This window comes from Coturnix japonica, linkage group LGE22C19W28_E50C23 (assembly GCF_001577835.2).
Source record: "Coturnix japonica isolate 7356 linkage group LGE22C19W28_E50C23, Coturnix japonica 2.1, whole genome shotgun sequence".
NCBI lineage: Eukaryota > Metazoa > Chordata > Aves > Galliformes > Phasianidae > Coturnix > Coturnix japonica.
In genome coordinates this window covers 1,327,951-1,340,444 of record NC_029544.1, presented here as the reverse complement: position 1 = coordinate 1,340,444, position 12,494 = coordinate 1,327,951, and the positions used below count along the sequence as shown (strand labels likewise).

Below are 12,494 nucleotides of genomic sequence, written 5' to 3'. Positions count from 1 at the left end.
GTGCTGGTGGAGAGGACTGGAGGTGTTCCTGTTTATGGGTGTTATAGACAGGCGGGGGAGTGAGCAGCACTGATATGGGGACAATTCATCCCCCTTGGGCTCTGTGTGCTGGTGGGAAAGGTGTGATATCATTGGGGTGTTCCTTTTTGAGAGCTGGGAGAGCAGTCCCTCCGTCACGTGAAGTTTTCTTTTGGTACCATTTTCAACACAAACAGGGCAGAATTAAACCAAATATGTTCATAGACTCCTTTATTTAATCGTAGAGCCATAGGTCTGAGCAGATGGGATACTCAGGGGGGTCAGGCGGGCGCATCCTGATTACCATCTACCTAAAACTGGAGGAATTTGGAGAGAAAAGGGGCACCTGAACCATCCCCTGGTCAGAGCTTAGTTCTCCCAAAGCCGTCAGGCAGCAGCATGCAGGATCCCCATGGGGTGCTGGGGTGGGTGGGTGGGAGCCCCCAGAACCACATTTAGGGAGGGCAGCACTGCAGGAAAGGGTACAGAGGAATTAAATTGGGCAGGGATGCTGAGTTGCAGCGCTGATTTCAGCAGGGGAATGGGAAACACCGTGCAGGTTCGTGCAGTTGTTTCATGGATCAGTCCTTCTGCAGAGGGTCTGATTGCTGCTGGTGATGCAGGGGTCCAACAGCCATGTGTGGATGCTGGAAAGCCTGGGATTGCTGTTTAATTGTACCTTTAAAAAAGGAAATAATAATAACAATAATAATAAATAAATATGGCAGCTGAGCACCAGTTTAACAGAGCAGAAACTCACCCAAACACAGAGTGAAAATCTACCCATTGATGATGGTTGGACTGAAATGATGGCCCTCAGTGGTCTTTTCTGACCTTAATAATTCCATCATTCTTTGATTTTATAAACTATTTAACCCCCCACCTGAAGCTGCTTCGCTTTCCTCATTGTCCTCTATTGCAAATAGATAAAACCCACATGAGAGCAAAAAGGTGGTGCAAGGATGTGCTGATTGCACCCAACGCACCCAATATGTGGATGCACTTTGAAATGACCCTTTTTTGGGCTTTTTTGGGACTTACACTGCTGGCAGCACGGCCAGGAAGGGGACACTGTGGGGCTCCTCCCTCATGTACCTCTTGGTGGAGCTGTGGAAATAAAACAATGGCCATAGAGGCCACAGTATGAGGATGCTCCAATGGGGATGTGTTGGGGACTTCATAAAATGCTTTTCATTGCCCCTGGAAATGGGATGAAGGAGGGTGTGTAGCCAGAAACCCAACTGTACCCACAGATATGTGGCTGATAGCATCATCCTGCTCCCCTGCCCCCCCTACCTGTAACGCTTGGTGTTGATGAGCCAGTGCACAAAGTCCTTGGCCTTCATCTTGTCCAGGTAACGAGTGAAGTCGCTGGTGAAGGTGCCCTCCGAGTGCCTCTTTGTGTTGGATGGGGCTTCGTACGAGGGCCATCTGATGGCAAAAATGGGGCAAAATGCAGGGATTAATGCACATGAAACAGAAGGGTTCCTGTGCCTGCGCTGCAGGAGGCTGCAAAATGCTGCAATGCATGGAACAGTGTCCAGAAAATCTGTAAGAACACATAAAAATAACGATGGGGATCTGACAAGCCTTGCCAGCACTGTCCCTTTAAATGCGTGTGAAGTCCTGTTCTGTGCCCTGGACCTCACTTGGCTTCAGGTTTATAGACACCTTCAGCCCCAGGGATCTCATCACTGCTGCTGTCAGATGGGGAGCAGAAGGGCCCCCAGTTCCAGGCACAGAGACCACAGGTTTCCCACCAGTACAGTGTGGAGATGGACTCAGCTCCGCTCTCAGTGTCTGCACCTCCCCATGCAGCAGGGATCTCTGCTCTTTGCAGTGTCCTGCCATATCTAACAGCTCCTGACACATGCTGCCTTCAGCCTCGGGGGGGGCAGTTCCCTTTGTCCCCATAGGGATGGAACAGAGAGAGGCACTCAGCAGAGAGGCACCCAACAGAGCCATTGGGTCTGGGCACCATGAAACCCCTGTGGGACGTGGCAGTGTGTGGGCTGGCAGAATGGATGAATCCAAAGGAATCAGACACATCTCAACAGCCAGGGGCTCAGCTCTCAGCCTGCAGCCACCGCACGCAGCCAACCACCCAGTGCCATACCTGAGAGCATCCCCCGTGTCCCTGGGAGCCACCTGCCACGCCGCAGGGATCAGCACAGCCAACACCAGCCCGGAGAGGTACAGCCAGCGGATGAGCTTCATTTGTCCTCCTGGAATTCAGATAGAAAAGTACAGCTTGCCATTGCCATGGACCCCCCTGCAACCCTCCCAGCATGGATGTGCAAAGAGAGAGATCCCTTCCATGAGCGCCGGCAGCATCATGGTGGGTGCACAACTGAAAACCCATTCCCACTGCTATCCGTCAGCACACGGGGTCTGTACAATCCAAAGACATAATTCATGCCTACAAACTTTATTGCCAGCCCCCCCCTTTCTGTCCAGGAGCAACATTCCTGCCTCACACTCATCACTGTGGGACTTTCCTCACCATTAGCTGCTCAGAGAAGCCGCGTTCCAAAGAGTTGGTTAATTAGAGTTCTACATTTCCTAACGGGGCTGCATAGCTCAGATGGCTTAAAACACCAACACCCCCCACCCTTCGTTTGCAGAAAATTAGATATTTGGTCTATCATCAGGCAGCCTCATTACTTTAATTTCTGAGATGGGTAGGGTAGAAGGGAGCCAAAGGAACTTACCTTCCTGCGAGGACAACCGCTCCCCTAAAAGCAAGATCCTATTTCCCTCCTTCGCTGGTTGTGGCTCAACTCTACTCCTTCCCGGTGCTTTTAAGCTTGTTAGCAGGATGCTAAAAGCTGACAGGTAGGTCATCGGTGCTCCTCTTTTTAGTTGGATGGGTCATTATGAATCATTACAGGATTTTTTTAAGAGGGGCCATTGCAAAAATATAGTTGTTGCCATATTTTTCAGCTTACGCCTTCAGCAATGAGTTGGTTTGGGTTTTTTTTTTTTTTGCTTTTTTTCCCCTATTCTTCTCTTTTTTTTTTTTTTTTCATTTCTTTTTCTTTTCTTTTTGAATTTCTTTCTTATTTTTTTTCTTCTTATTTATTTCCTTATATAGCATGGACCAAAGGAGTGACCAATGGGTTTCCAGGTGAGACAGTCCCCATTGCCACAGCTCATCATGCACAGGGAGGTGATTCCTGTGCCCTCAGGGCTGCCCTTCCAAACACCTTTGGTGTGAGTTGGAAACATTAAAAATGAAAGGAGAAAAAGCAAAAAGGAGAATGGAAAAGTAAAAAATGAATGTGCCCATTTCAGCCCAAATGCCCATTTCACAGGTGCAGAGTACAGCAAGCCTGAGGGAGATGGGCCATACTTCTCCCTCACCCAGCACCACCAGGGGATGAAGGCTCTAATCCCCACTGTCTCTCCCCTGGGACCTTTCTTCTCACTGTTGGGTAGTTATTATTATTCCACCAAAGAGATTTCTGTAATTATTGTCACTGTCAAACTACGGCTGGTGTTCAGGGGACACTCAGCTTGAAGAGCCTTTTAATTAGGGCCAACGATGGCCTTACGAGGAAGCCTGACATCAGAGGAGAAAGGTAGGAGATTAATTAGCTCAGCCTTCAGAGGAGAGGTCCAGATGTCCCCACCCATCACTCGGATGGAATATTTATTAATGCCACCAAATTAGCTCTCAGTGCCACTGTTTGTGGTGCCCCTCTGAAGCAGTGCATAGAAATCCAGCTCAGTCCATGCAACGCTTCCATGGTGTTCCTTGGTTTTCTCTATAGGGATTCCAGGCATCAGGGTGATGTGTCCCATGGGACTCTTTCTCTCCTTTCCCCAGGTGATTTTCTTTGGCCCTTTGGGATGCGTTAATGGGAAGTCTCAGCTTGGAAGGGACATATAAGGATCACTGAGTCCAACTCCTATGAGAGTCTTCCCTTTCCAAGCATCCTCACCCCATCAATTAGTGTCTCTCCCATTCTGGATGATGGCACTGATGGGGCACAGACCTGTGGGTTAACTTACACACCCAGATCTGGATTTTGCACCTTTTTGGGACTTGAAGAGGTTCTTATGGGCAGCAGGTGGCAGCCTCTGTCTGCCTGCCCTTTGTGTACCTGCCCTTCCTCTGCCTCCCTGAGCCCCAAAGAACACTCTTACCCTGTTTGCTGCACCCTCCCTGCAAGGAAATAGGGTTGGGGAAACTCCTGGGTCACACCTCAGCTTCATCAGTGCTTGGATCAACTCATCCATCCTCTAAAGAAGGGCATTTTCCCATTAAGATCCCCCAGGGCTGAGTATATGATTGATCTACCAGCTTTGCTATCTGCATCTATGGGAAAAGCAGGATCAGCCCTGGGGACCCAATGGGAACAGTGGGACACGGTCATATAGGGTTGTCCAAAATAAGGGCAGAAACAAAATGAGTTTAGGCTTAAAGTGCAGCAAAGACCTTCTGAACATCACACTGGGGCTTGGATTCCCTGCCTGGAGTGATGTGATGAGGATGGCATCCCTTGCAAAAGCTTGAAGGCAACCACGAAGGCACCTGAAAAATAACAAACCATCCCATCCTGCAGCTGCGGGCACAAACTGAGTGGTGGTTTAGTTCTGGAGGGATTTACTCTGATTAAGAAAGAAGAAAGGCTGAGACTTCACCTTCTTGGATCCTCTGCCATTCCACACAGCTCCGTGGGGAGCATGTCGGGTCCAACCCCACTGAAGAGAGCAGGGAATGGGAATCCCATCCCTGTGCAGCCCCCACCCCGCAGCACAGAGCCCCATGAATCAGCTTCTGTGCTCTCCCTGCCCCTGTGGCTGAAGGTGCTGTTGGCCTCCCCCCCCCCAAGCCACAATTAGAGGCAATTTTATACCCATCTGTCAGAGCTTGCTGCTGCCAAGGCATAACAGAGCACAGAAAGACCTCCTTGGGTCAGTGCTTTCACCTGAAACATCTCCTTCAGGGTGACCCCGAGGGCACGGTTTCAGTTTCAGCGTGGTTTGGACTTTTCCCCCTGTATTCCTTTGCAGGTGTTCTTTAAAAGCAAAAGGAAAGCCATTAAAAAAGATACTCTGTGTTCCCAGCGAGTTATGTTGGCAGCCCCTGTGGATCCTGGCTTATTTTGCTGCCTCTTTTTCACCTACATGCATGTTTTTGGGGGCAGAACCCAGAATCTGTCCTCACTACTGTGTGAATCCATGCATTATAGTGGGCACTATAGTGCTTCCCTGTTGCATTTGGAGGTGCAAAGCACACGGGCTGGGTGCTCCCATGGCTGTGAGTCTATGGGGTTTGGCTCATTGCGTCAGCTGTGTGCCTGCAGCCAAAATCCCACTTTAGGGCTGCAGGTTCTTGTTTAATTCCACTTTGTTATCTGAGGCAGAGAGGTGGTGGTTAATGGCTTTGATATGTGGAAAACTTTGGCAGCCTCCTCTTACCGGCTTGCTATTTCTGTCCATAATGTTATCAAAATCTTATATAAGCTAACGAGAGGAGTTTACCTTTGTGCACAGTTTAAAAAGTCCACAGTGGAGTCGGTAACAAATGCACCATTGGCTTTAATTTCACTCTTTTGGTCTCTATGTGCCCCTGACGGGCTGTGTGTGATCCAATAACCCTTCAGCTTTGCAAAAATACACCTCCTGAAGTCCTCCTGTTGCTGTTTGCTTCCAGCTTGGCAGCCTCCTCTGCTAACCAGCTGATTAAACCTGATCTTGCCATAAATCAAAACTTCTTCGCATTCAAATGTAACAATTAATCCTGGGTGTGTGGGTGCAATTAGATGACAAATTATGCCTCGAGATTCACTTGCTTGTTTAGATAGGGAAGCTGTGTTTGCTCAGCCAGGGCTGTTTGGCTGTGGCTTTCAATCCACCCCAGGGGATGCAGAGTGATAAACTCATGGAGCCGCATCCTGCTCCAGCTGTAGGACTCAGAGCTCCATCTCCTTGCCCTGCAGACTGGAGGTTTGTCTGCTTGCAAAGTTTACCTGCACCAATATCAGTGTTGCTTCGGATAAGCAGAATTTCTGAGCTCTCCTTTCTCTATGAGCACAGAATGGACCATCTTAATGGTCTTATCCAGCCTTAAGGATTCAATGAGGTTACTCCTGTGATGTCTAGGAGTATTTACTGGAGGTGACTTATATGTACATCCACCTCTTAACATCAGGTAAACCTCCAGGGTGGAATGCAGTGGATAATCCATTCCATGATAGTTCCCTAAGCAATGTGACCTGCGACCTTAGCTGTTAGCAAACACCAGGGAGCCTGATATGCTGACTGCAAGATAAAACCAACACGAAACGTGGGGCGGGTGGAGGTCCTGTAGGGATGGGGACGTGATGGTACCACTGCCACTGATAAACTACCTTGTTGTTCTGAGCCAGCCCTGAGCCAGCACTTTTCCAAGTCCACAACAACACGTTTGCAAGTAAACTTGAAAAGACAAAGGTATGTTTGAATGGAGCCATTGGATCTTCCCCCTCTGTTCTGCCCTGGGGAGGCTACGTCTGCAATACTAAGTCCAGTTCTGGGCTTCCCAGTTCAAAGCAACCAAGGATCTTCAAGGGGAGAGTTTGGGCCTCAGCAGTCTCCATAGGTCCCCTCCATCCCCTATGATACCCCTATGCACTGAATTGGGCTTGGCTCAGAATCCATCCCCAGTCACCTCCAGCCCTCTGAAGACAAATAGGAATGCATGGAGGTTATTTTCTGCCAGACTCCCCACCTACACAGGTAGGTAGGAGGTAGGAGGCAATGGTTACCTCCAGACCTGCAGATCCCATACCCTCCTGGAGGCCACGGACACCCATTTTGTCTGCTTTGGTCTGTGTTAGAGACATCGAGGCTGGTGCTAAGTGGCAATGACACAAGCTGAAGCCCAGCAGCTCATCAGCTCTGGGTGATGCTGGTGCCAAAGGAAGTCTCATTTACAGACAGTCCCGCAGCACGCTTTGATGTGGGTGGCTGTGCTCTGCGGTGAGGAAGAGCCTTATTAACGCAGAACGAGTCGCTCTGCTGAACCACTGGGAAGTTCGTGCTGCTGAGATGCGGCTGTTGCCGGTGCAAAGATGAGATCTTCAGGTTCATTGCTATTTCCACGTTAAAAAGGATAAAAATGAGAGTATTTTGAGGCTGGATGAGACAGGAGGGATGAGTAAACTGGAGCACATGGATGCTGCCTGCGGGGGGCTGACGTTCAGCTGTGGCTTTTTGCTCAAAATCCAAAGGGAAATCATGAGGTGGTCACCGCGGCAAACAGCAAGGACAAAGCCGTATGGAAAACAAGCCTGCTGATGTCAGCGGTGGTAATAGGTGCATATTTACACACTCCACTTAAATGGGAGGCTTTAACTGCTGATTAACTGCTCTTGTGGGATTTCTTTGTGAAACACCTGACAAATGTGTTTTTTTAATGCCCTTGGAACAAAGCGAGCTGATAGCGTTTATATCCTTTTCCTCTCTGATGGCAATTAGCGCTGATTAAAGAGTCCATAATTCATATGAACTCTGAGTTGGGAGGGGAGGGGTGGGCAACTCTCGGTGTGGGAAAGCAATTGGCCTTTTTGATAACCAGATTAAGAAGTAATAACTCCCAAAGGAGCAGAGCCAGGACTCGCTGTCTGCAGCCGACATTGCTCTGCCACCAAGGAAATACCGCCCTGGGCCAGGCGGAAAATCACAGCTGCCAAAAGCCAAAGGAAACCCTGGGGAAGGGGAATCGATTTATTGGTGGCCTCGTATTAAAGGGTGAATTGTGCGGGATTGCTTTGAGTTCGTCCTCATCCAGGCTCTTTTTTTTTACTAACCAGGCTGCACAAGAGGGCATTATACAAACCTGCAGCTGCACCTTGCTTGCGGGCACAGAGCTCTTGCTGGCGTGCCAAGCAGGATTAGAGCTGTGCCAGCAGAGGAGGGCTGTATCCTGGAGGATGTGTGCCAGAGGCTTTGCTTTGATGGCTGCTTCTTGGGGTGGGTTTGGAGCTGGTTTCCCAGCCAGTGCGTGCAGCTCTGCATTTGTTCTTTGTTTCTTCTCCATCCCAGAACATTGTGCTTCTAAAGGCTGAGGACAGGCACTGACCTGGGGAACCTTTTGCTTTGCTGCGAACCCGAATGCTGAGCATGCATTGCCCTTTGGATGGGAGCTTGATGGCTCCCAGGGTCCATGGTGTAACAAAGATGCATTTAATCCTCTCCTTGTTTGCAAAGTCTTTGCATCCTCATTGCTCTGGGAAACCCTCCTGGCTCTGGGTTAACCTTTACCAACAAAGCCCCTTTGTCAGGCGAACCTCGGGGCTGAGGTTTGCTTTGTTATTTTCCCTTCTTTCCTTTATCAGTCTTTATTTTATTGATGTCACCACCACCCAGCGACACAAGGACCCATTATACCAACCGTGGCAGGACTTTGCTTGGTGGCAAAAAGGAGATTAGGAGCAGCAGTGGGCGATACCTGGGGAGCTGAGGCCAAAGGTGTGAGTAATAGGAATGCTGGCAGGGGTAAAGCAGCCATGATCCAAGCAGTGCTCCCATATGCCAGGCAAGGAAGCCTTGCTCTCACACGAGGTCTCTGCCTGAGTTTTGTGATGGGAGCAGTGGGATTTTACATGGGCTTAGTTGAGGGTTTCCAGGTGCTGCTTCCCATTTCCGTGGTGCGTCCCAGCAGAGGGCAGCAGGAGGTGCCTTGGGCACCCATGGGTGCTGCTCTGGGTGTCGGGATGTGCTGAGCTCATCCTCCAGACCCACACTCTGGGGCAATGATAACTTTGAGCTCTTTGGGACTGTAGGAAGGTGTTGAGGTGGGAACTGAGACTCCAAGAAGATCTATTTCAATCCTCCTTCCAATCTTTTCCATAATTGTATGTGTTTCTGGGTGCAGCACCCATATCTACCTTTATTTCCAGTGCTAGTGCTGCACCTCCTCATTCAGTCACAGGGACTCAGTGCAGTGCTGGAAGCAGCAAGGTCCAAGCAGGGCCCCATTGCCCCCCATCCACCACAACCTGACTCAAGGTGCTCACTCAGCTCTCTCCAACCCCAAACAAACCCTGGTACGTGCCCAGTAATCCAAACACAAATGGCAGCACTTGATATTCAGGTGGAGGCTGTGGAGCCAGGGTGCTGCTTGTTGACAACAGGAAGGGTGGCTGTGAGCTGTCTGCTGGCTCAGAACGAAAAGGAACCGCAGCATCCATGGGCTGGGTAGGGGTTGAGTAGGAGGGGAGGTTGGATTCTGTGCCCAGCAGGAGATGGGTGCTGGCATGGGTTGTGCCATGACTCACGCCAACACCCATGCCAGCTTGTGCCATGCCTCCGTGCAGAGTTTCTTGCAGGATGCACTGGAAATTTTCTATTTATTTGCAAGCCTTGGGCATCTCCCAGTGCAGAGGGAGGCTGTCTCTGCTTTTTGATGCTCTGTGGAAATCCTGCTTTGGTCCCTGGGTGCTTTGTGCTCTGCAGCAAAGCTGTGGCATTGCTTCTGGAGGGGACTCTGCTGTCCTGGCAGCACTCGGTGTTGCAATATCTCTGGTGTCATTCTGCCTTTTTTCATCCATCATCCTCTTTGCAACCAGCATTCTGCTTTGCTCTCCAGCTGGAAAACAGCCTTGTGCTTTCCCCATGAAGCTGGAAACCACGGCTTGAAGCAGAGCATTCATTCTCAGAGGCGATACACTCCCAAATGGCAGCACTTTTCACCTATTTAGTGCTGGAGAGAGCCGGGGCTGTCCCATTGCAGCCTCCTCTATGCTTCAGCTCCATGCATCACATTGAAAACCTTTGGTTACTGGAGATATTCCCATTGGATCTCAGTGTTTCCCAAGCACTTGGTCCATCCCTGATGGGCACAAAGAGACTCACAAACAGCCACTGCAGACCTTCTTTGCTCAGACTAAAGGCCGCTGGTGCATATAAACACGTAAGGTTTGAGCTGTCACAACACGTGAAAATAGCTGAGTATTTCCTCCCTGCCAGAAAAACATGAAATTCTGAAAGCTTTGCGGTAACTACCAGCCAATGGAAGATATGCTCAAGGATGAGAAACAACCTGCATAATCTTCTTAGTGCGAAAAAATTGCTTGTAGGTACATTTAGGAAATAACTGCATCCATTCCCACCCTTTAATTACGGCACATATGGACGAGGACGGCGTGTCGGGGTGTATTTATGTGTTTTGCTTGACTGCATATCTATGTGCTCTTAAAACCCAAGCAGCTGATAATGGAAACCACCACTGTAGCTGACTGATAAGCACCGTGTATGGCCGTAAGGAGATACAGTCAGTGCAGGAGTGGAGATATTGCTCCCGACATTGAAATTCCTGTTTCTGGCAGAAGCTGGGGAACGAGTGAGTGTGGCACAGCCATGATTGTGTTATCGTGTGCGTAACGCAGCCCGTAATAGGCACGACAGGTAAATCTGGTTCCAAACGTGCAGGGATTACACCAGCCCTCAATGCAGCTGCTGAAATCGCTGTTTTCCGTGAAATGGTGATTTTTGCAGAGGGGTGCAGGAAACCCCGGAAGGTTCTGAGTTGTAATAATCCCATTAAAAGCAGGGACAAACTGTGAATGCTGGGAGGGGAAGGGAAGACAAACAAAAATCCATCTTTCATATGTTTTAAAGCTTTGTTGCCTCCCATGGGTGGGTGTGAGGGATCTCAGGGTTCCCATATGGGACTGGGCATGAGCCCTCTGCCCACCCCGGTGTCTGCTGGATGCATTCAATGGGATTGTGCCTGAATTTAATGCAACCTAGACCATTGGAAGCAAGTGAGGTGTTCCCCTGCGAGGGGATGCTGCTGGCATCACCCATGTCCTGTATTCCCTCTGCCTTAACAGAGCCTATTCCCTCCTATGAACTGGGGAAGGGTCTTCACCCCCAGTGCCCACCTCCCTCCTGCTCCCAGCCCCGCACGGGGCCGTCCCACTCGTGTTTCTCAGTTGTGCTCTGGGTGATTTTAGTGCTGACACAGAGCAGCTGCTTCAGAATCCTCTGATTCATCCCATGGAGGGCTCACACCCAGGCTGGGCTTCTTCTCCCTGTTGGGATCACATAGCAGTGCTGCTGTGGGGTCTACTCCTTAGTGGATACAATCCCCTCCTGCCTTTCCTCACCATGGGAAGGGGTGTGTGGTCTGCCAGACCAAGGCTGTGTCTTTTTTCAGCATAAAGGTGGATGGAATCTGCAGAAGTGAAGCAAGGAGTGATGGACAGGGATGATCCCCGCATCCTCAGGGTCCAGAGGCTGCAGCTCTGGGGATGCCAATCTGCTTCTATGAGCACTGGCTGCTTCCCCAGCCTCATCTTTCACTTGGTCACTGTGGTTTTGCTTCTCGACACTGATCTGAAGTCTCTTCCTCTTCCTTTTCTCCTCCTGCTCGGCATCTCCACCTCCTGCAGAGAACTTGGAGGTGGCAAAAGAAAACAAGGCACACATCAGGCTCATGCAGTGCCATTGCTTGCCTGGCACACGATTTGGCATGCTAAAATACAGCTGGGGGTAACCTATCTGATTGCATTCAGGCTGCAGATGGTATTGGGGTGCACACAGGCAAGCATCATCATCCTCATCCCTGCAGCACGTGGAGGGGCTGCGGTGGTGGAGCTCTGCCCAGGGTGGATGCAAGGAGCGGGCAGTGCCAGCACAGCATGCTGTGTTGTAGCCCAGGATAGATGGGCCGAGATGCTTTGGCAGAGGGTTGTGGCAGAACTGGAAGAGCAGGGCCCTGGTGAAGGTCAGGGTGAAGGGGTGTGTTTGGCAGCAGAGAGGGGGCTGGGGAGTGGTGCGGGTCAGTTTTTGAGGGCACCCGTGGTGCCGTGTGGGAGAACTGGAATGGCAGAATGCCATGCCTGAGTCAAAGCAGGGAAGGAGCATCGCTCGGGGCTCCTCCCAGCTGCACCCTCCTCCAGATGGGCTTCAGGATGGGCACAGTCTGCTCTCACCCCACATTGGTGCCTGTTCCTCCATTCTGAGGATTAATGCCTTTATACCCTGCTGGTTGCCCTTCCTTATCCGCAGCAAGATGAAGGTGGAGATGTGGTACTAAGGAGCTCGATTTAGTGGGCAATACTGGTGGTAGCTGGATAGTTGGGTTAGTTGATCTAGAGGTCTTTTCCAACCTTAACAATTCTACGATTCCAAGGATATGATCAAACCAGACCTTGGGATGGGCTTCCTGCTTCATGTGGCCAAGACATCTGCATTGCCAAACCCCCCTCTGAGTCCTGCCCAGGGCTGGCTTCCTTCTAGCAGGTCCTAATTTGAAGATGTTACATCTCCAGGCAGCCTCTGCTTCAGCTGCAACCCTTGGGAGGTGCCCTCAGGGGAAGGCAGCCCTTGATGCTCTGCTTCCCCTATGGCCAATGTGGCCTCATCCATCAGGTGCCTCAGGGTTTGGGATCACAGTGCCACTCATTGGGATGGTTTGCATCTGGTTTAGCCCTCTTCTGCTCCTAAAATCTGATATCTGAGTGTGCTTGCACTCATGG

At 50.4% G+C, this 12,494-nt stretch overlaps 1 protein-coding gene across 1 annotated transcript; it reads right to left on the bottom strand.

Annotated features, from left to right (window-relative positions):
• Positions 1-236: 236 nt before the first annotated feature.
• On the bottom strand, positions 237-2,802 carry LOC107325820 (glucagon-like). Its single transcript, XM_015887011.2, has 4 exons — positions 2,730-2,802; positions 2,135-2,243; positions 1,315-1,449; positions 237-697 (listed from the first exon to the last, which is right to left on the bottom strand). The coding sequence occupies exons 2-4, from the start codon at positions 2,233-2,235 to the stop codon at positions 688-690; spliced, it is 246 nt and encodes an 81-aa protein (XP_015742497.1). The 5' UTR covers positions 2,236-2,243; positions 2,730-2,802; the 3' UTR covers positions 237-687.
• Between the last annotated feature and the right edge of the window lie 9,692 nt (positions 2,803-12,494).

Bases quoted from the DNA above. Each gene is read 5' to 3' on its own strand.
- LOC107325820 (XM_015887011.2), bottom strand. From the start codon at position 2,235: ATGAAGCTCATCCGCTGGCTGTACCTCTCCGGGCTGGTGTTGGCTGTG. The intron at 1,450-2,134 runs GTATGGCACTGG...TTTTGCCATCAG, and splicing joins GACACGGGGGATGCTCTCAG to ATGGCCCTCGTACGAAGCCC.